The following is a 23,730-nucleotide window of genomic DNA, read 5'->3' as shown; positions in this document are numbered from 1 at the left end:
GAAGAAAGCAATAGCTGAACTACTGCAAGGCTCTTCCTCAGGGAAGGAGGAAGAACTCTTCCTCTTCATCCTTTGGCCAAAGTAAATGAAGACTCTTGCACACTCAAGAGAACAGGATCTGCCCACTGCATCACATTTCGTGACCACCAAATGACCAGCTTTTAAGGAGAAAAGAGAGCGAGCGAAAAGCAAAGAAACCAGATAACTTGAATAGCACAACAATATTGTCATTGGTGCCTGCATAATGGCGATAATTCACTATTAACATGCTCAGGGGTATTATCCTTACAACTTTGAATGGGACCTTAGTGCCTATCATTACTTGCCACTAATGCTAGATCCATTTAGCACACTCTACTTTTCATCTTTTCCCATACATCTTACTGGACACAGAGCTTCAATGACCCAGTTTTTCTTTGGGTTTCAGACAAATTCATAGTAATTTGAGGAAGTCATGTATCATCACTATATGTTTTAATGCAAAAGCTGGTTGAAATGGGGAGAGCGGCAAATGGGTGCCCATATCTAGGTATTTATGTTAACATTTCTCTGATCCAAATTCCTTTTAGTTGTGACATTTCTTTTTATTGTTCAGCACAGATCAAGCGCTAGTAACCAAATGCACATGCTGTAATCTGAGCAGAAGAAAATTATTTTCCTGTGCAGTCTTCCTAGCATTATCTCTAGGTATAGTTACCATCTTTTCAGTTTTTACAAAAGAAAATGCACTTTCATTTTGATCTGCTTAGAGGTTTCAAAGCTGACTGTAGCTTGGGGTGCTCAGCTGAGAAGGCACCTTGAAATGATCAGGAATGCAGAAAATTAGGGACAACTGGAAAGCAGTAGAAGTCACACCTTTGAAATAGTTGTGGTTGAAAACCAAGGCTACTTCACGTCTTGTGCAAAAAAACAGGGAATGTAACTGTTGCCCAAAAAGCCACAAACAAAGAAATATTTCAAAACCTTATAAAAGCATATTTGTGCATATTTGCACAGAAGATTTAGGACTGGAAGAGGCCTTCTGAATTGTCAAATCTATTTTTTTTTTTGCAATCCCAGGCAATGGTACCAGGTAATCCCTGCCAGTGACATTTCAAGGTTCACTTCCAGAGCAGAGGGCTCTGCTGAACGCCACACCACCCCAACACCACCTCACACCTGACTGCAGTGATCCTCCGTGCCAGTACTGATGATACCTTCCCCAGTACCCATTCTTTGGGCAGAATTATCTTTTGCCCTCTGCACTCAAAGGATTAAGGGATTTCTTTGGATTTTTCAAGCGAACCTGGCAACAGGAGCACACAAAACCCAACACTTGCCCCTCCTGACGATAAGCTCTGCATCTAGCGAGCCAGGTAATTAAGCCAACTCGAGGCTGCTGGTAGCTTGTTGAAGAAACATAGGTGCACACCATCTTCTGTAAATCCTCACTTTAGCAGTGAGTTCACATGATTTCTCAACGCTTCCAGAACTGACAGGCCCAGATGGCAACATCTTAGGGCTGGGAGAACTGCCTGAGGGCCTCTTGCAAACATTTAGAGCTGAACATGTGGAAAAATAACTTGCAAAGCAGTTCACACGCGGAGACGTCTGCTTTGCTAGTCTTCCATCAGAAGACAAGCACTGAAATTTGCCATCCATGTCACCCACACAACCCTACAGAAACCGTAGGTTGCGGGAACATGAGCAAAGGTGGAAATTGGCCAAAGGTCTGCCCAAGGAGCCCATGTGCGAGGAAAGGCTGTTGGAAATCTTTTGCCTTTCCGTATTGTAGCTTCTCTCAATTTTGTGTCAGAACAAGCTAGCAATTTGGTGCTTTTTATTTCCCAGGGTAGCCTTGAGGGAAAAGCCAGAAAAAAACAAAGTATCGGTTAATCAACACTTTCAAAAGAACACCAGTTCTTCCAGCCTGAAAGGAAGGAGCGCTGGGAAAATCTGAAAAGAGAGAGCATTTATACAAAAAGCCCAGCCCAAAAAACCTATTTACTCTTTTAGCAATTTTCTCAATTCCCCATGCTAATATGACTCCAAGTCCTGCTTAAATGGTATCTTCCTCCTCGCCCATTCTCCTTCCTCCTCAGGCCTGTGGTAGGCTCTTATTCTTCTGTTCCCCGCGTGCCATTTCATTGCTATCTGATTGTGTGTTGTCAGGCAGGGCTCTGTGCTTTGGAAAAATACAACACAATGTTTCTTTTTCCATACTGGGGTTTCTCAAGTCATTAACAAAATCAGCTCTGGCTGCGTGGCTGGCTGTGGGAATTGAAGCTGGTGGTCTCAATTCAGTTTCTATTGCAGATGATTTCCCGTCACAGAAACTAGCTTGCTATTTGTCATCATTTAGGCTCCTCTGTGACAAATCTGAGCAATATTGTCACAAGTGGAGCAGGCCATGGAAAGTGACCCCCTTGGAAAGCAGTCCTCAGAAAAGACCTGCAAGCTGCTGGGCAGAATGGGAGAAACATGCATCGCCCTGTGCCATGGAGAGCTGTTCCCTTAAAGGGCAGCTTTCAGGCACAATTTACTTTGCATTTTAAAAGGAAAAAAAAAATATACTGGAGAAGGATAGACAAGAAAGTTAGGGGGAACTGTATTTAAACAGGAGGAGCGCTTGCTCCTGAGTGAAAGGCCCTTTTTAAAGCACGTGTGCTGAATGATGGCTGTGAGCACATGGCCCATTGTGCCCAAAAGATGATGTTAGCGATGCTGTCGGAAACGGCCGGATGCCGAGAAAAGGCTGTTATCTGTTGGATCTGAGAGCACTGCCAGCCAAAAGGCTAATTTATGGGACCTGAAAAAAGAAAGATGAGATTCTAATCAAAGACAAGGAGCAACTTAAGTACTATGTTCGTATGACCTCACATGGAAGGAGAGCAGGAGAGAATTAGTATTTGCAGAGATTAAGGAGCTTTAATGTACATCTGTTTTAAAATAGCAGCAGGGGCAGGAGGGATTGGGACAGGGAGGGGGCTACTGGAAGGGGGGGTGACACGTGCTCAGTAGACCTCACCACAGTGGACAGGGGAGGCACAAGAGCAGATGAGGTTCTCTGGCGTCCTACCACAAACATAAACGTGCCTCTTGCAGGAAAGCTCTCCAAACCTGCCCAAGGCAGCTCACCTCTGCTTTGCAGGTGACTGGAGGTGGACTGGCATGTACTTCCTGCCACCACACATGCTCAAGGCCAGCCTGCCTGCACGGGCCTACCAGCAGTGCCTGCCATCTTAGGCAGAGACCTTTGCACCAAGCCAAGAGCTATTGCCTTGGCGAGGACACCCAGTCCCAATTGCTGGAGCCTAGGCACATTCCTCCAAGGCAAATGACCACCATTGAGAAAAAAAAATGCTGTTTATTTCTAGACTGACTTTGTCTGGTTTAAGTTTGGGCACCGGGCACTGTCTCCTGCTGGGTCCCTCCATCCCAGGGCAGAGCTCTGTCTGTCACCATGCCTCTATCTCTACACACAGGCATTTGCAGACGGTGGCCGCGGCACCTCTCGGGCTCTTTCTAGGCAAAGGAAATGATGCACCAGGTGATGGCAGCTTGTGGGATCTGGTACCTACTGTCCTTCACTGCCCAGTAACATCTGTGGCTGTGCTTCCTGGTACAAAAGAGGGGCAGCCAACTGCCCTCTGCTCCTTTCCACAGCGGGGAAACAACCATGTGCTGCTCACTTCCCCGAAAACAGCAAATATCCTCCTACATGCTCACCCCTCTCTCCTGCTGCCACGACAGCCATTTTGGCCGGTGCTATCCCACCTCGCAAGGAGCGTCAGAGGCGCGCAGCCACTCTGCTGCCAAAGAGTGCCCACGAGGGCCTGAAACATTAAATCCAGCTAAGCCCAGGAAAACAGGGTCAGAAATTACCGCTCCCCAGCCTTGGCAGAGAGAGGCAGAGCTCCAGCTCCGCTCTGAACCTCGCTTTTCTCCCTCTGCTCATTCCCAGCCCTTTTCTCTCTGCAGCAATAGCGTGACTCCAACACACATCATTTTGTTTTGACATAGCAGAGCAGCCGCGGTGGCCTCGCCTTGACACCGCTCCGTTGGCGGCGGCAGCGCAGCGCTGCTCCTCCGGCTGGGAGCCCCGGGGGCTGGAGGGGCGACACCGCCCACCCTCGCTGTATGGGGAAGCACTTCTCAAAGCAGCAACACAGGCACCAGGCAGAAACACTCCCTCTGAATCCCCCATCGCTCTATTTCCAGCCGAAAATCTGCCTCACTTCTCTCTTCCCCACTCCTCCAGAAACACAGAACAATTTTAGTTTACAAAAGGGCTAAATCCCTTCCAAATTTCAAATTAAAACAGTGCTTTGGCTACAGCTGAGCATTAAAGAAAGCAAACAAGCAGCCTCTCCCTTGGCCCGGCCGTCCTCCGCAGCGCGGGAACCCCTGGACCCTGTCCTCAGATTGCCTCAGGGCTGCCCCGGTGGCAGCACGCACAGCGACACCATCTTCAAACTGGGTGGCACAGAAAAGCCTCCTGCATTCCTTGGGCTTCCCATATGCAGAGAAGATGGGGAAGCGTGGCTGGGGAGGTGAAGACCCGCACCGAAAGCACTCAGAGACTTGAAGCTGCGCTGGGTGCTTGGTGCCCAGGCAAACACAAGCAGGCAGCTATTTCCAGCTCCAGTGCTGCCCTCCGACGCGTGGCACCCTGCCCTCACCGCACGCACGGCAGACGGCCAAGCTGGCCGCCCAAATCAGGGACCCTGCCAAACCCTCCTCGCAGCAGTCATGTCCCCTGTTGCAGCCTGACCCTTTCCCCGGCATCTCCCTGGCACGTCCTGCTTTTGCACCTCTTGTTGGCACCAGCACAAGGCCACGGAAAAAGTGGCGGCGGCGTGCATGCATATGGCATTACAGTGGCATTATACAGCGTGGTTTTCCTCTCCCTGTCTCTTAGTGCTGGACTACCCAGGTAAGGAGCTGCCGTTCAGGTTCAGCACTCTGTGCCAGAGCTCACTGGTCCCAAAACAAGCAGCTCCTCGGCGCGAGGGCATTGCTGCGAGCCCTCCGCTGCCGCACAAGGGCTGCGAGCCGGGGGAGAAGCCGGCAGCTCTGCGGCATCCTGATACGTTTATCACCCTCCCCGTTGTTGCTGTTTGTTTTTACAGCGGCAATGGCTAACGACACTATTCCTCAAACTGGCAGTCACGCCTGCAATCGCTGCTAAGAGCTGCCAAAGCCATTGATGGAGGAGCTGTGGCAGAAAGCCAAGAGGCTGTCCAAGCTCGCTTCGGGGCTCTCGCCTGGTGTCTGCTTGCCAAGCCGTGCTGTCCTGACACGGGTAAGCTGGGGCTGGCCCTGATAGAGCCAGCAGGTTTTTCACAGGGTTTCTAGAGGGGCAAAAATCCCGACACAGCCCCGTGGACGATCCACTTTCCGCCTCATTCCCTTGCATTCCCAGCAGAGGCATTGCAACCTCGCCCTCACAACCCCGGGAGAGCAGCCCTCGGTTCCCTGCACCACGTGTCACCTTGCAGGCGCTTGCCCTGGGCAGGAGGCTGGCCCGGCTACGCATCCAGTCTGCAGCCTGCTCCTGAGCGATCATCCATCTCGGGCACGCCAACATTGCCCAGGCAAGGCCCAGCACTGCCCTTCCCACGGGGCTCTTTGCTCTGCCAGGCCATCGCTCCCTCTTTCACACCCCCGTTTGCCAGCGGCTTTGCCCCATTGCTGACAGAGAGTGCCCGTGGGCCCTCTCCCACCAGCCGCACCGAGTCACTTTCCCTGCAACTCGGGAGCAACTGCAGAGACAAAAAGACCATCACCCCACAACAAGACCGACACCATCACCCCACATACAACTTGGGGAGCCACGTCCAGACCCTCCCCATGGCACGGACGCATCAGGCTTCCACCCTTGACACCACGCCCTGAAATACTGAGCCCCTACTGCTACCCCAAAAAGTTTGCCCCCTTTTTTGAAGTACAATCTGAAACACCTGAAGTTACCTGCAGAGGAGTTTGCATCAAAATCACACTAAGTTGCATTTATTTTCTTAAACAAAGCGTGCTAATTTTAGCTGCTTTCTTCCCTATGATGCGCTGCAGCCTGAGCAGCACCCAGCTCTCCGGTCAATCTGGCTGCAGCGCACATACAGAATAATTAAACCCTGAACGATTCCTCCCTTCTTGTCTGTTTACTTAACAGAATTTTTTTCTTCCTCGTTGGGAAGCCATCAGCCAGTCTCTCCCTCCCTGTTTTTCGCATGTGCATATTTGTTTTGAATTTTGCTTGGACAGTCACTGAAGTGTACAAAATGCAAATTACAAGTGTATGGGCTTTGCTGTACAATTAGAGCAAAAAAAAAAAAAATGGTGTGGGTCCTCAGCTTTGCTTGTGTTTGAACAGCCAAAGTGAGAGATCACATTTGAATTATTTTTTTGTTGATGGCCTGAATTCCTAGTAAAGCCAGGAAGTTTCATTGCAAAGCTGAGCTGTGTGCCAGGGTAAAGAGTATGATAGAAGGAAAATAAATGCAGGAGGGAAAGAAAAACCTCTCAAACTGGCAGCAAAATATATTTCACATGAAATGTGATGCTGCTAGCGACTCCTCTGAAGGGGCGAAAGGCACACCTGAGGAAGATGGAAGGACAAACGCTGCAGCAGAGATCCCTGTAACAAGCTGGGAGGACGGGTGGAGGGAAGGCAGGACGCACACCTCTCCAAGCCCTTGGTGCCACGGCACCCGCGCCACTCCCGCGCAGCTCTCCTCCGCAGTCAGACATGCAGAGGCCTGGCAAGGATTTTACAGAAGAGGAACGCGTTGCCATTTTCATTATTAATTTTGGTTATGGCTTAACTGGATTTTCATTGTGCTTGGGGACCGAGCGTGTGGCTCAGCTGAGCTGGCAGCAAAGCCCCAAGGGCCCTGGGAAGTCGGATGTCCTGTCTTGAGGGACCCCGGACGGAGAAATTCTGCATAATCACATTGAGCAATTTAGCACTTAAGCAACGTTAGCGAAACCCCCAAACAAACCTAAGTGTCAGTCCAGCCGCCCAAAGCTCCCACTAAGGACTGCTACAAATGTAATGGATCTAAAAGCTGCTATTAATGGCCCGATCCTGAGTGCAGCGAGGCGGGTGTGCACACCAGCTGTGCTGCCGGGAGCTGGGGGTTAGCTGCGGGTCTGCAGGCAGCAGGAACGGGAACTTCACCTTCCTAAAGGATATAGCCTTGATGCTCCAAAGGGAAACATGGGAATTCTCAAGCACCACTTTGCTTCAACCGACAGACAGTGTTCTTGTTAGCAAAGAAAGAAGAAGGAAGAAAAACCCCAGATATTTGTATAAAAATATCATCATTTTATTACATTCCACACAATACATCTTCAAAGAGTTTCAAATTTCCACAAGATATTTTTCACACACAGGCAACTGGGCAACGCTGGGGAGGTCAGGGCTCACAGAGCAGGGCAGAACTGGGAATAAAAATCTTGAAGTGACCTTCTGTTTTGTCTTTGGTGATTTTGGTTTGAAAGACAGGGTGCCACATTCTCCTCTCTGACACACCGATGCGCGCTTGCTAAAGTCCATGGGGGTGAACCTGGTCGAAGCGGGGGGATCATCTGACCTAGGGAGATCGAACTGACTTTGGAAATGTGACGGTATCATTGCTGACATGGCTTGGGCTGACCTGAAAGTGCAGCGAGCGCATGACAGTATTTCACCTCTGTTTTAATTTGCAGCTGGCTGAGGGGGGGTGGGATTTCACATCACAAACCACATGCACTGCCACACCAGTGCTGTGTGACGAAGAGGCTCACGGAGGAAGCACCCCGGCCCTGGAAGCCCTGTCTGGGGATCTCAGAGCAGCACCGCCTGCAAGGGGACGGGAGCTCCCCGGGGTCCCCTCCCGCTCTGCTGGGACAGGGACACCCTGCCGCCCTCGCAGGGGGCTGCTGCAAAGCTCGTGGGAGTCAGGGCCCCGGGGGTGCTGCCCCGAGCACCCACCACCCCTAACATGCCAAATCACCCTGTTTTTTTCTGCGCTCCCTGCGTGTTTTAGACACTTGCTGCTGCAACTGCGGGGGTCCTGCTGAAATCTGCTGAATAAAGGGCACGAGGGGCTGAAACAGGCTGCATGAATAAAGGCAGGGAGGGAGGGGAGTGTGACACCCTCATCGACAGAGATCCCCTGGGGAGAGGGTTCTGCTGCCATAGGGGCCAATACCACGTACACACAGCACCGTTTCTGTTTCCACTTTTTCCCCAGACCAAAAGGAAGCTCAAGACTGCAGGGAAGTTAACAGAGCTGCTCGCCTCGATTCATTTTATGCAATATTCATGGGCAAAGGAGGGGTGGGGAGCACTAGCAAGTTTAGGAGGGGGCAGGGAGTCTGATCACTCATCACAAATGAACACAAACAAGATGGAGAACCTTGCTCACTGGAGGTACATTTTTTGCCTGCAAACAGATTAGAGTTAACGATTCAAACCACTTTTGCATGTCATCAGTAATTTATATAAGGCATTTCCACTATAATACGCTGGGCCATTCAACAGTGGGAGGCGCGTTGGAGGCTCCATCTCGCCTCCCCGGTTAAAGCAGCAGCAATAGCCGGGCCCCCCATGCGCGCCCGCTAGGCTTTGCTTGCTAGATGTTACTGATGCTTTAAAGAAGCAGAACATTAGCAAACGCAAAACTAATTGACAGTCTAGAAAGTCAACTGGCAATTTTTATGATTCAGCAGCTATGAATTGGGCAGAGGTAAAAAAACAAACCCAAAACCCAGAAAGGGGAATTATACTTTTCCCTTGAACATTTCTAGCAGAAAGACAAGGAGGAGCCCTCTCCCCCTTCCCCGTGTAAAAGCAAAACCATCAGCACCCAGAGTGAGGATACTTACAAAATAAATAAACCTTCAATTCTCAAGAAACTACAGTATTTAGCATCCACCTTAGACCTGCTGAAGTCTATGTGTTACCCTAAGGCTGGCTTTAACAGATACAAATAAAACATTCATTATGAGCTTCTCTGATATAAGGCAACTTTAAATAGATTCACTTGCGGGTGGGGGAAGAGGAAGGTTCCCCCCTCCCCTTCCAAACAATGGCTGTGTTATCATGTTGGCTGCAGAAAGAATAAGATGGAGAGATCTTACTTTTTGGACGTCTATGAACCTCTCTGGATTCTTCTAGCCATCTGAGGTGGACATTCCTACTGTCCAGCCTGGCCTCCTCTTCTCATTTTGCACCCGAGACATTAACGCTATCAAACAAGAAACCCAGCCAAAGCTAGATAAGGCAACAAAAAAGCATTGCTCTCTTTCCCAAGTAAACAAATCAGGGTATTTACCATAAACTTGTCCCAGACCTTCCAGAGGGGAGGCGGGAAGGGGGGAAAATTTAAAAATGAAAAAAAAAAAAAAAAAAAGCATTCCCTGTGCAAGTAGAAGCAACAACAAGCAAATTAAAAAGGGGCTGTTTCTAAAGATACATTCAGTCAGTCAGACGCACGCACTCCCATGCACACTCGCATACACAGATTTAACACACACGGGCACGAGCCGCACACACAAGCTTCCAGGCTCGCCATCAAGTTTCCTTACAGGTTGCCTACTGGGAGGAGAAAAAAAACAAACCAATCAAGCCTACCAACAAAAAAATACTCCCCAAACAAACAAACACAACGAAACAAAAACACCCCACCCAACACCCCAAGAGTCCTCGAAAAGTAATCGAAAGGGAGCGTTCACTTCTGAAGTGAAGGGGCGGTGTGTCTCTTCTGGCGATCCAAGATGCAGCATTAGTTTAGAGTTTGTAAAAGATTCGGGGAGGGCTGGGGGGATGAAGAAGGGACGGAGATGTCTAAGAGTTCACATGTATGCTAGGTAAGGAAAAAAGTGCAAAACTGAGGCAACGTATTTGAAGTCTTAGTTTCTGTCTGTCTGTCTGTTTTGTGTTTTGTTTGCTCTCTCGTTCCTGTTCGGCTCTCAGCAGCGTGAGCTGGGGTCTTGCTCTAGTTTTATGGTTAGGGTGGGCTCCACGGCCACGGGGGCCCCGTTGGCATAGTGGGAGGTTTTGTAGGTGATGGAGTGATCGCTCTTCTTGGCCGCATAGCGGAACCGGTGGTAGTGGAGCACAAGGGCCAGCGCGACGGAGACCAGCACCACAACAGCACCTCCGGCGGCAATAACGTAATACCAGTAGGCTGGGATGGGCTGCACTGACACCGTGTCCACTGTGGGCTCGGTCCCTGGTGGGAGGGTTGCCCCTGGGGAGGAGACACAGAACAGGGTTGCTGGGTGGGAGGCATGCAGACGCACAAAAAGAAACACACATGCTTTCAAGAGTACAGCACGGAGTAACACGAGGTCCCGGGGCTGCCTCCGGATACAGGGCGTGCTCCTGGAAGGGAGCACAGCCTGGCGTTTGCTGAGCCCACATAGCCAAGCACCTTTTTCTTCCTTTTAATTAATCAGGCTGCCTGGATCGCAATACAAATTCCATATGCATGCTATTATTACTGTTATTTCTGGCATCAACAACTGGTTTTTTCCCCTTTTTTTTGGCTTTCTCCAGATCAGCCGCCTGGTTTTGTCTGCACATGGCAGATGTTGTCAAGCAGTGACAAAACACATCACGTTCCTAATTGGAGGAAGAGCGTAATCTCAGATGGCCAAGGAAGTTACCGCAGGAGACTGGGAAAGAAATTACAGGGAGAAACATTTGTCGTTCTTAAGGAAAAGAGAGAAGTTCTCTGTCTGAAAGTGCTCTGCACACAGATCTGGTCTCACTAGGTGCCCCACTCACAGACTTACAGATTTCCTTATTATTTTTTAAAGTGAGAAAGGATGGTTATGATTATTTACACAGCACAGGCTGCAAAATTCAACCCAATGCTCACATAAGAAACTCATGCTCTCTGCAGCTGAAGCAAGCCAGGACTATGAATTCATGCCAATGAAGCACACACACCTAGGGAGGGCAAGGGCAGCCTAGGGAGGCTCAGCCCAGCCACGCTTAACCCTTCCTACTCCTGCAGCTGCAGCGTGTTGCAGGGCACGGCTGCAAGGCGCTGCTCCTGCTTCCTGGGTCATCCCAGGACAGCTCGGCGGCGCGCATCTGGTGATCAGACAGGCATAGGACCTTACTGCCAGTCCGCAGAAGCTTGCACGCACACGCGCCTCCGGCAGCCACCGAGGAGAGGAGCGCCAGCGTCTGTGCTAACACCCACGGCCCGAGAGTGGCTCTGCGCTCTTCCTCCTGCACATGCCGCTCCCACCTCCCCAGCTCCGCTCGTGGGGGCGAGCTCTAAATAACTCAGGAGAGATGCGCTTTTGCACCACATTTATTTACTGGCTACTTCAAGGGGGAAAAAGTCCCTGAGGAAACTCTCCAAAGGGTTTGCTCTGCCGCTGGACACGTTGACCCCTCCCTGCTCTGCTTGCTCTCTCCTCTTGCCCCCAGCCTGCTGGGGGCAGCCCCCTGACTGGGTGCTGGCAAGCAGAATTTTGGGGGCTCCTGCGGTTTAGTGTCAGTATATCATTGAGCTCTGCAGTAACCAAACTCCAGTTTGGTTTCCTGAGCAGGCTCGGAGGATGCCAAGGGGAAAAAATGAAACAGTGCAGGATGCTCACAGCTTTGCTAGCAGCAAGGGCATCTCTGGGCATGGCCTCCGCCCTCCCCTCTGCCCTGCCAGCAGAGCCACCGGCTGGCAAATTTGGGATGGCAACGGCTTTTCTGCTGGTGGCACAGGAGATGAGGCAAAATGATGGTTCCTCTGCCAGTCACAAGGCTTTCCTCCCCTCCCCATCCCCCAAAACCCAGGCACAGGGAGTAAAAATAAGAATGAACACCGCACCCAGATGCACAGCTACAACAAAAAAACTCTCAAAACCAAGAAAAAAAAAACCAACCCACAGGCAAGACAAATCCTGCTTTTACAGAGCAGGAGGCTGGGAACCACCCACATATTTGTCATTGTAGGCAAGAAATTCGGATGTCTCGGGAGACGCCTACCTGCCAGATATGCTGCCCTCGCCCCGCCTCACCCCAGCCACCCTCACTGCCAGGAATGGGGGTGGCCCTGTCCCTCCTGCCCCCTGATGGCACCTGCGGAAGGGTGGTCCAGGCTGGGCTGTGTGTTGGGGGTGGCAAAGGCAGGGAACAGGCAGCCCTCCAACCTCTTTCTCTACCTCCATTGGCCACCCTGGTGCAGGGAAATGAAAGCGGCACCTCCCCGAGCAACTGCTGCCCCTTGCCCGGCTCCATGGGGGGTGGCAGTGTGGGACACCCCGTGGGGGCTGCTGCCAGCCCCCCGTTGGGGTGAGTGTGTCCAACACCGCCCTGCGCTTCAACTGACAGCCCGCCACCATCTCCCACCGCAGATCCAGCCGGCTGAGCCGTCCCAGACCCATATGTGTCCCACCACCATCCCCGATGGATCGGCAACACCTCGCCTGTGCCTGACAGCACTGGGGTGCGGGGCTGACCCCAATGAACACCGCAGGGCTGCTTGCTCTGCAGAGGCCACTTGTGTTTACACTCGGTGACAGTCTGTACTCACATAGCGCCTTGCTCCAGCAAGAGATTTACAGGCGAACAGCCTCTCGCACAACCGATAAGCACTGGGCCCCGTTGGTGGAAACCGAGGTGGGGAGAGGGGGGGCAGGCATCATGGATGCCGACGGTTCCCAAGCCTGCGGGGGAGCAGTGCTCCCGTCTGAAAAACAGAGGGGAGGAAGGTTTCCATGGCCTCCAAACAGCTGTATGTTGCCTGGTGCAGGGCTGGGAGTACAAAGTGTGGGTCTGGCCAGAGAGGAGCACGTGCATGGTGCCCAGCCTGCACCCCCTGCCCCTTCCCCACACACCTCTGCCCTCTCTGCCTGCCTGGGGATGGAGGGAAACAGCGCGATGCGCCCCAGATGATCCCACTTGTGGGAAGGATCTCTAGGGGATCTGGAGGCGGCTGCAAGTTCAGGACAACCTCTGCTTGGCTCTGACCCGCTCCAGATGTCCCTGTGCCACAGCGGGGGCCGCAGGCGTGAGGGGTGGTGCAGAGCCCTGCCATGGCCCCCATTTCCGCACCTCGCAGCCCTGCTGGGGAGATAGCAGAAGTCTGGAGAGTTCATTTAGCAGCTGAAGTCATTAAGGAATCACACTCAGTTGTCTCTAAGCCCTAACGAAGCCAATTCCCAACATTAATGATTGTTCTTCCTTACACTGCCAGCCACTAAATATAGCTGCCCGTCCACTCAGCACACAGCGCTGATGTTATCTGCTCTGTTTTTACTGGCTCTGCTGCTCTCTGGAAGTTTTCTCTTGTATCAGTGGAAAAGTTCTCTGCTCAGGGAGATGGAAAAAAAAAATCCATCTTCTTAACTTAATAATTTTTCCACTCCCTTTTGCCTTCCGCCACACACACTTGGCCTTCCTCATTTATTCACTCTCGTCTTAATAAAGAAATGCCTCCTGCTGTTGCTGTCAGGTTTGTGGGTGCTGTGTTTATGCATGGCTTGGGACACCGGTCAGTGGAAACCTTGTTTAATCCCTACAGGGTGGACGATTTCATGTGGTGTGCTGCTGGGCTCACACCGCCAACCTGGCCAGGTACAGCCCCCTCCTCTTCCCATCAGGGAAGACTCTACAGGGACCAGCTTTAAAGAAGCAAAAGTCATTGGGGGAAAAAAAGGAGAAAATCCTTTCCAGAGAGCCTCCTAGAGGGCTGCCTGCCTTGCTCTGCCACTGCCGTGTCACAGCTTGTATTCCTCTCCGAAATCACTGACATTAACTGCTATGGACAAGCAACACAGCTGGACTTTTCATAGATGGCTCAGGTGAAAGTGAGTATTACAGTCATCTAATCTGAATGCCACAAAATCGGTGTCAGCCTCAACCCCTTAATTGCTACCTGTCATTTCTCCAGGAAGATATCCCTGTCTTGATTTCAGGACACCCAGTGTGGGAGAATCCACCAGTCCCAAAGGCAAATTCTCCGTGTGGTTTGCCTCCATGCTCTTTGGAATATGTCTCTTATTTTTAGCCTGGTATTTGTCTAACTCCTTGCTTCCAGCCACTTGTTATACCTTTTCTTTATGGGTGAGATGCATCAACTCTCAAATGCAGCACAGTTTAAGCACACTTGACTGGTCTTGTAAGATCCCGACCCACTAGCTGAAAGATATTCCACCCACACAATTCTCTTATTATTTGCCTTGTGATCCCGGAGCCTGTAAGGTGCATATTTTCAGCTTTGCTCCCAAGTCAAGAAAGGAAGAATTTGCTATTATTTTTAATGGCATCTGACTTTTTCATCTCATTGTGTAATTGCAGGAGTGGGGGGCTACAGAACATCTCAGTACTTCCTGCACAGTCTTTCCTCTCGAGCTCCCTTTTTTCTCCAGCCAGGGACTTCTTCCCCTCCTTTTGCCCTGTGCTGTTGGGCATCTCTGTCTTCTTTTCATTTTAATTGCTATCTTGCTTTCTCCAATCTTCATCTTCACTTCTTCATGTTTTCCCTCTGCAATTTGCTCCTTCCCTGGTCACTCCATCCCTCTGCCCCATCTATTCCTGCCTGTCAGCCAGGGAAACCTTTTCAACCTTTTGCTGCAGTTGCTCCCCTGTTGTGAGCAGTGCAAGGATGTGCTCCAGGCAGCTAACAATGGGCAGGAGCCCACTGGCACAAGCTGGCAAGCTCCTGTGTGAAGGGGAGGTGTGCCTGCAACAGCCTGGGGTGCTCAAGGGACCTCATGGTGCTGGGCACAGCAAACGCTGTCCCTACCCAGCCAGCATGCCCTGGGGAATACGATGGGGAAATGGAGGCACACAGGCAACAGGACAGGGGGTGAAGGGCAAAAGAAACAACATGAGTTAGCAGTACTTTGGGATAGACTCAATGCGGACACCCAGAATGAGGTTTAAACTGAGTATGACATGCATACTACAAGCCCCAAAAGACAAGGATGCTGTTTGCAAAATGGGTACCAGACCAGGCCCAAGAGAACACAGAGAGATGGTTTAAGTAAGGAAGGGTCGTGAGGCTTTAACTGTCAGCTGAGAATACTGCAGCAGCTTTTCAGTAACACCACAAGTCTGAGTAGCAGATAAATAAGCAGCCTACCAACAAGCAAGCCGAAATTCCTAGTTGTTACACTATGGGTAATCCGTAAAATACGGTGTTAGACGCTGCGTGCGTGCTTCCCATTGGTAACGCTCCACAGCCTGCCTCACACCCTGGGGACGGAGTTGCATGCTTGACTTCAGTCTCGGTGTCTACTTTGTCTTTACTGCCACAGCTCCCAATGTACGTACCTACCAGAGACAGCTTTGCCCCACACAGAAACACAGCTGCTTCTAGGGTAGAGCCCAGCCACGTTTAAGAGCCCACCATCAGAGCAGGGGATGGGAAAAGTACAGACATCATGACCACGTGAAAGCAAAGGGCGCATTGACTGAACTGGCAAAACAACTTTCAAAGTTAAAGGGAGCCCCAAGTTTGCTCTTCATCGCAACACAACCCCCAGATGCATTCCTGAAAAGTCAGGCAGGAAAACAAAATCCAAAATCAAAACATGGGGAAAAAAACCTCAGACAGACTAAACTGATCTTCCCCACAAAAGCAGATAGCTTTTCCCACCCCAGAGCAAGACAAACAGCATCCCCACTGACTGCTCAAAGAACGAGGCAGTTTATCTTACTCACCTTTTCTCTCACTCTGTAGGTCTGATCAGAGAAATGCTGGTTTCTATCCTTCAGGCTAGTATTAAGCTATTAAATGCACCATTTCACCTTGTTTTCCTTTTATTAACTGTCACCTTCAAAGCTCCTCATGGCAGTGTGCTCTCCCACTTCTACCTCCGAACTCCCTTCCCCTTCCATGCAGACCGGCCCCACTGTCCTTCATCAGCAGTTTGAACACCACCCCGCCAGAGAATCCTCGGAGAACAACCTTCCCCCACATTGTCGTAAGTCATTGCCACCTCATTTCACTTTTAATTGGCTACTGCTTTTTCTTTTAAGTCAGTTGATAACTACCCTTTACTCATTAGCCTTCCCATTTTAGGCTCTGCTGCTTTTCATGAGGCCAGGTGCCTTGTGATAGCAAGTTTCCTAATGCTGTTCAGCCCCAAGACAGCGGGACTTGTCTGTTTGCCCGCTCACTGTCACCTAGCAGGAGTCAGAGGGTGCCACCTCCCGCTGCTGCGGGGGGGGGGGGAGGTTTAGCACACGCTTATCATTTCACTACTCAGAACATTTGCTGTTTGTACAAGCACGCACATCACTTTCCTTCGATGTAAAAGCCCATGCCAGCAGAAAGAAACCACTGAGAGAAGTGCAGTTTTACCTGGAAAGTAGAAGTTCTCACCTGGGAAAGCTGTGATGGGTTCTGCAAAGGAAAAAAGAAAGAACAACTAGTATTAGAGAGGGCAATATTATACACAAGGCCATGGTTCATGTCTCCATTATCTGTGGCACCCGAGCAAAGCAGGCACGTGGCTGTGCCCCACAGAAGCCACTCGCTGGGAACAGTGTGGGGTGCTAGCCAAGCCCTGTCTCAGCTGAGGACTGACCAGATGCAATAACTTGACTCAGACACAGACTTCTGAGAAAAATATGTCCTAGGTTGAGGGTCATTTGGATTCAGCTGGCTGGCCTGAGTCATCCAAAGACAAAGCCTGACCTGGCCCAGTGATGAACCCCTGAAACCCCCTAAAATTTCCAAGAGCAGTTTGGTTCCTGGCTCAACTCTGGCATCATTATTCGCATGGGAACTGTGTGACTTCTGGGCATCGATGCCATGCTCCTCTCCATCTCACAGTGCCAAGAAACAAAGGCAAGTGATTTTTTTTCTTCTTTCAAGATACTTTGAAGAAGTAATCTATTACAAATTACTGGATCTGAAAAGCAATAATCAGTACTTATTACTGCTTACTTTCTTGCAGAAGTAATAGACTTCTGATTATTTTTAGATTACTTCTGCATTATGCCTGTGAGTCACAGAAGCAGACTCTGGCTCTACTGAGTGCTATGAAATCATCACTCAAGTTCGGAATGCGAATGACACTTATGTCAAAGGAAAAAATTATTGTGACTTATTAGCGCTCTTTCATGCTAAAAAGGAATCAGATTACTTCCCAGGATTACATTTGAAAAAACAGTAGCCTGTGCTGGAATCAGCTATTCTCATGGCTCTGACAGAGAGAGAGTAGCACTGTATCTCTACTGTTTCATCATTATTTTGGTTACATCAGAAATGACCCATGAGTTATGTTAAAGTTTGCAGTGGGAGCCCTTTGTTAGAAATGATCTGAAACAAACTATCCTTATCAGTTTTAAGATTCCCATTAAACCTCCTAGAATAGGACAAATAATTTTGTGCAGCAGTTTGATGTTATTTTTAGGGTTGGCAATGCTTGAAACTTTGTAATTTATTAATGCTTTTGTTTTGAAATGTCAAGTTTAAGGTTCATGAGGCCCAAGATACAGTAACACTGGAGCTAGGTGAATTGCTGAGCTCAAAAGAAGTTAGATAGGAAATGCCATTAGTGTTAATCATCAGTCTTCCTTCTCTTTAATGCCATAGAAGGCAAGGGATTAAAAGACCACTGTCAAGCCTTAAATACAGGGAATTTGACATACGGAGTATTAGCTCCTTTGACAGATGGGAGACCAGCAGAGTTCAAAGCATCAAAGAAACTGGGACTGATGGTGCTCAAGAGCATCTCTGGGGCAGTCCCGGTCCTCTGTTCTATTATTAATGCTGGAGCCTGCACCATCTTCACCATTGCCTGCCTGCACAGGGCAGCATGAGACACCACCAGCCCTTCCCAGGCACAACGTGTCCTGTGCCTTCACCCCTGAGATACAACCCCTCCAAGACAGTGTCTGTCCTGCTTGGGTGAGGAGGCACTGGGATCCTCCCCTCACTCGGCAGAGGAGAGAAAAGCAACTTTGCTGAGCAGCACCTATCAAAGCCCAAAGGGGACAGAGGCTCTGCTCCGCCTGACTTTTTCCACTGACTTCAGGATGGGCTGGACACGGCCACTTTGCGGATGTTCAATAGTGAAACATGCCTCCCCTGGGTCATGCAGAAGAGCAGGGCAGCTCTCAGCACACATCCAACTAATTGAATACTGCTGGTCCCATCCTCAACTGGGATGGCTCTAAATCCACATCAAAGCTAGATGGCGACCAGAGCCATCAGAATGTGTGCATGGATATGCCAGCTAGAGGAACAGGGCAGGGCAATGCCTCCGCCAGCAAACCGCTAAAACGCACTTTTCTCTCTTTTTTTAAAGTCCTCTCTGTCTTTCACACTGAATGAATCCACCTGGCTTTTGGCCTGGTTTGGGGAACAGTGAATTCTAGGACAAAAATTTCTTTTGTTATTCTGTTAACATTGCTGTAAAACCCCTCTGCTATTTTATTTCTTATTAGAGAAGACTCCTTTTGAACTCATTGGCCCCTCTAAGCATGTAATACTGACTGACAGCTGGTTTCTTTTGTCCAGCACTTTCCTTTTAAATTTGGTGTATGTCATCACACAGAATAGTCCTCAGTAACCCTCGGCTGCTCTTTCAGCTTTGCGTGGCAGAGACAAGTGCTTCCTGCTCTCACACCAACGCAGAGCCCCCGTCCCCCAGAGACTGAGTCCCCGTCATTTCTTTCATGGGCAAGGAAAGTCCCAGCTGAGATCCAGAAATTCCCAGTAACTCAAGCAGGGGAGAAGCGGTGGCCAACTAGCAGCCTGCAAGTGAAGGCTCTCCAGCCTTGGCTGCCCACACCACAATCCCCGACTCCGCGGCCGCACACAGCACGTACCCATGCAGTTCTCCAGCGGGATGTCGGTGCCTAGCCGAATGTCATCAAGGGCAAGCTCTCCCGAGTGTCCGTTGCGTATAAATCCCTCAAACACAATCTGTGAGAAATCAGGAGAGAAATGTCAATGTTAAGCTGGGAAGCAGAGAGCGGCTGCTGCTCCCAAGGGAAAGGGCAGGAGATCTGCTCCTGGCTTTCCCTGCACACCTGCAGATGACCTGAGACTATTCCTGCTTCCTTGCAGGAAGTGCCTCTGCCACCCCTTCCCCAGGGAAAGTTGCTCTGCAGGGACAGGTTTGGCGGAAAGATCGTTACCCGGCCTGGCAGCACTGGCCCTGCAATTTATTCAATTAAACGTCTCTCGCATGGGATGAAGACTCAGTGTATCAATGTTCAGCATCGCAGGCCACCCTCCAGCCCTTGCACAAATTATGCAAGTGGCATAATGCTGACTTGTAGCCGCAGCAGATTTGGCCCATGGTATTAACTGGGCTATGATCAGAAAAAGGAAAGGAAGGACACAAAATGCACAGCTACATTAACTGTAAAGTGCTGTTTCCATCAACATTACATAAGAAGTATTGAAATGTTAGAGGAGAAGGGTCAATTTATTCCTACTTAATCACAGGCAAAATATATTTACAAAAATAAATAGAGTCGTCAGCTCTAAGAACTGCTGAGTGGAGAGACTTGCATTATTTACATAATGATGCTGTTATTTAGCTAATGCCAGTATATTCACGTTTAACGCACAAAGTAGTCAGCCAGCGCCCATCATTCTTATCTGTAGGCATATTACATTTACTGGTATTTTATTAAAAAGCCAAACACACACATGCAAACTAGTTGTGCAGCTCTGGTGCAAAGCTTTTGCCTTCTATCTCCCTGACTACTCTCAAGGGTCCAAATAATTTCCAAGGGCTATGTATTTCACAAACCTCCTCTCCCCATTTTAGGTGCCCCCTTTCTCTGGGGTGGCTGGGCAGCCCGATCCTATGCCTGCCTGCAAGGAGACCTCCCTGGAGAGCCGGGTGTCTGCACACGGGACAGGGTGTCAGAGCTGCAGGTCCCAAGCTCGTGCCATTGACCCACGCGGGAGGCAGCAGTTTGGAGGGGTCAGTAGCCTGAGAGCAGCAGCTCCCTGGGTCAGGGTTGGGGCTGGGAGCCAGCTGGAGCAAGGCTCCCTGATGGGGTGGTCGTCAAAGCGCTGTCTTGGCCTGTGAGTGTTTCCTTCTGCTTCGGAGGGTGCTGGATGCCGTGCTGATGCTCATTAACAGCAGCCCTGGCTCCCTGGCACACGGTGTGCTGCCCAGAAGGGCTAAGCACGCCAAAGGCACTCCTGGAAGCAGCAGCCTTTCCACGGGGCACTGGCACAGCCGTGCCAGAGGTGCTTGGGCAGCCATGCAAAGCAGTGCAGATCCCTCCAGCTCACCCCTTCTCTTCCACTGATCTCTTGACAGTGGGACTGGGCCTTGATCCCACAGCGCTGCACCCAGCCCTCTGATCCAGTCTAAGGTATCTGAGAAGTGGACTCACAAACAAACCTGCATTCCCCCTTCCTTCTCCCATGCCAGTGCTTGCAGCTGAGGCTGGAGACAGGCTGTTTGCTGCCTACCCTTAAGAGCCAGCTGTGCCCCCTCCCAGCTTCCCCCCTCTCCTGGCTGCAGGCTTTGGGTCTGCTCCCTGGAGCTGCGTGCCTGCCCCTGGCCAGACTATCTGATGACCATCAGTTGGGGGTGGGGAGAATGCACAAAACAAAATGAGAAAAAAAATATTTGCAAAGTGGGAAATTTGAGGAATATAAAAGGCAACAGGCTGAACAAAGGCCCAAGTCTGTGCAGAAGACAGGCACTCTCTGAATAACAAACAGTGTCGTTTAGTTACTATAGTAACTCGAGAAACACAATGAAAACAGCCACATCCCCAATGATGAATGGGCCCTGGCTCTGAAACACTGTAATAAAGATGCTGAAGATGCCTGCCCGGTCCAACACACCTTCCCCGTGCATCTTACCCGGTACTCCATGTCGTAGCTCGGCAAGATGATGCGGCCTTCCCTCCACTCCTCCCCTTGGTCCTCCATGATGACCCACAGCGCCTTGTGCTCCTGGCTGGCTTCCCGCCAGACCCGCAGCATCACCCCGTTGCTGCCCCACGCCTGGTACTGGAAGACCATGCAGACAGCGCTCCGGGGCAGATAGATGGTGGGGCTGATGAGCCGGGCTCGCTGGCCTTCCCTCCTTCCGTTGCTTTGCAGCTGCAGGTAATTCCTGCCGTCTGTTCAAAGAAGAAAACACCATTATGTTATTTTCTGCGGCCACTTGCAACAAGCATCTCGCCTCCTGCCAGGTGGCTGTGGCAGTGCTGGGCAGGCTCCCACTCCCATGCCTGCAGCAGTGAGGTCTTGCACCGGCACCCTCCGTGTGCACGGCAAGCCGTGCCACTGCTGCGCCTCCCCTACCAGCCACCACTGGTAGGAGGCCAACAGCAAAACCAGAAAGCAGTAAGCCGAAGATCGATATAATTAGAAGTTAAAGAGCAGTTATTGTCAGAAGTGACGCCGTGATAATGACACTGGGGGGGTTTGTGTTTATTCTGCTCAATGAATAAGCCTGAGGTGGGTTTTCCTAACTACTGGTGCTGAAAACTCATCTTGGGATTGGGATCTCAAACTGCGTTCATCCTGCTTCTTTTCATCCCCAGCGGTAAATACTGCACAATCAGGGTCTAGCTGACAATTTTGTTTCGAGGATACACACGACAAAAGGAAAGCCTGGCTGTCGTTTTTTCTGTAATGCAGCAAAACAGCCCCTAAAGCACAGCACAGAGGAAGGACGTGGTCCCAGTGAGTGAAGTATGCACAGGTGACAACTGGGTAGCTGCAAACTTGAAGGTAGCTGAAATACATACAGCAGGGGATTCGCTTGTTTAATAGTACATTTTCAATTGTGCCATGCTTTTTGTCGATCCTCAGGGAGGAGATTCAGTACGTTTGATATCCCAGGAGAAGTTCAAGGCTGAGACTGGAATTGGAGATACTTGATCTGAATACCAATAGCAGCAAAAGCCCACGGATGCAAATCCCTGGGCACAGCTGATTTGGTCTGGAATCAGTAGTTTCCAGCCCTCCCTGTTGAGAAGCCTCCTCAAGGAGTTTCCCATTTGCAGCTTGGATGCCTTAAGTCCCTTAGCACAGACTGAAAGCCAAGCGTGTTGCTGATCAGATCCTTACCTGCCCCCTCCCATCATGACCAATGCCTGCAGTACAAGGTGACACAGGCAGGCCCATGACAAATACTGCTGTACTGCGCATTTCATGCAACAGAGGGATGAACGTGCTTGCTCTTGGGCAAGCATCACTGGTGCTTCACACCAGCAGGTGCGAGCCCTCCTGCAGCCCAGGGGGGTTACCTCTGCCCCAGGACCACACCTAAGGGTCTGTCGCTTCCTTTCCCCACGTCTTAGCCTGCTGTGCTTGATGGACAAAGCTCCGAGCAGCAACCCGCCTCTTGCTTGCCCTACTCCCTCTGTGGCTTCAGTGCCCACAGCAATGGCAAAAAATCAGCGTCTGCACTGAGAATGTTTGCAAAGTTTACCCAAAACACCTCCAAAACTTAAACCAGAGAGACTTGAACTTAGAGCCCAGTTCCCGAGCATTGCAAGACAGGTCCCGTCCAGAAAACAGCAGCTGACTTTGCTGCCGTGCAGCAGTCTGGTGACATCCCAGCCCGAGGGAGATGTATCAGTGGTTGCACAGCCGCTGGCCCTGCCGCAGGTTAGTCACTGCCAGAGAGCTGGGCTGAAACCGACCACCGTGAGCTACACAGCTTTCTAAAATAAATTTAGGACAAGAAAGCAGAAAGATTTGCCATCACTCTACTCCTGGGATGTATGATCAAAATATTGCAAAAGCGTATCCACTCCATATGAACTTTCACTGATTTTGCTGCGTGAAGGACAAATCTGTCCCTGCCCGGCCACACAAAGAGCAACATTTTCCAACAATATTTTCCAGCACCTACGAAATGTACTTGGGCCACTTGGCACTTTATGCCAACAAACAGTAGCAGAAAAAAAGATGAAATCATGTTTGCCCACTCCTGCTTGAGTGAATCACTTGAAAAAGTACCATGCCGCTCTCTAATGGAGGAGTGTTCTTGTGATTTACCTCGGAGTGGTAGCGGTGGAGGAGGAGATGTGGGAGATAAACAAGTGGAGGAAGAATAAAAAAAAGAACAAGCTGTACTCCATGCCTAAGGAGCGATAAGGCATAATAAGTCATCAAGGTCTCCTGAATTAAAATCCTCTTTCTGTAATTCACTACAAGCCTCTTCAAAGAAAAAAGCAACAACAACAAGAAAAAAGCAGCAACAACAAACAAGATGGAAGAGCAAATCAGACTGCGATCATACCATTATCTCACAGCTGAAACGGTCTCACAGGCAAATCCTTAATAAAAGCACCAGCCAGGCTCAAGAATGATCAAATCCAGATCCTCAAAGTTCAGGACCAACCTATGGTGCCAGTATCTAGGCAGCCTGATTGAGTGCAGGGATGCGAGCCACCCCTGGATCCAACAAAGCCCACAGCTGACCGCAGGGGACTATGTTAATTGTGCAGTTGGACGCCCCCCACGATCCACACCCCTCACTGGGAGCCAGCAGTACCCAGCGTTGCTGCCTCCGCCGCTTCAGCAAAAGAGCCTGTGTGCCTCTGAGTCACATCCCTCCTGCCAGGGATGACACTGACCTCCAATTTGTTCCTGTTCCTATCGGGCCGTGAAATCAAAGAAAATCCTGAACCACAGCCAAACCCAACGCCCCTCCCTACCACAGAGGCTCTTTCAGAGTCATGGGAGCCCTCCCAAACCCTGGATCTTTTGTGCTCCCTGCCCAGCGCTTGCTGGGGCCCACAGACCTCTCCAGGACCTGCTGGCAATCCCAAGGGCTGTGGAGAGGCTCAGTCCT

The 23,730-nt window shown here is 50.4% G+C and overlaps 1 protein-coding gene across 6 annotated transcripts in view; it reads right to left on the bottom strand.

Annotated features, from left to right (window-relative positions):
• NRP2 (neuropilin 2) overlaps positions 1-23,730 on the bottom strand; it is an 89,038-nt gene that overhangs the window by 4,234 nt on the left and 61,074 nt on the right. For 2 of the 6 annotated variants that reach the window (XM_054829636.1, XM_054829639.1), the window contains exons 13-15: positions 20,778-21,040; positions 18,767-18,863; positions 16,290-16,331 (exon numbers count right to left, since the gene is read on the bottom strand). In XM_054829636.1, the coding sequence (XP_054685611.1) occupies positions 16,290-16,331; positions 18,767-18,863; positions 20,778-21,040 (402 nt within the window). Of the gene's footprint in view, positions 1-7,288; positions 10,218-16,289; positions 16,332-18,766; positions 18,864-20,777; positions 21,041-23,730 lie in introns of those variants that run through there. The other 4 variants (XM_054829637.1, XM_054829640.1, XM_054829641.1 and 1 more) reach the window with 3 other exon arrangements.

The sequence above is a fragment of the Grus americana genome, chromosome 6 (genome assembly GCF_028858705.1).
Source record: "Grus americana isolate bGruAme1 chromosome 6, bGruAme1.mat, whole genome shotgun sequence".
NCBI lineage: Eukaryota > Metazoa > Chordata > Aves > Gruiformes > Gruidae > Grus > Grus americana.
Note: the sequence above shows the minus strand (reverse complement) of the source record. Positions and strands in the feature narration are given on the sequence as shown.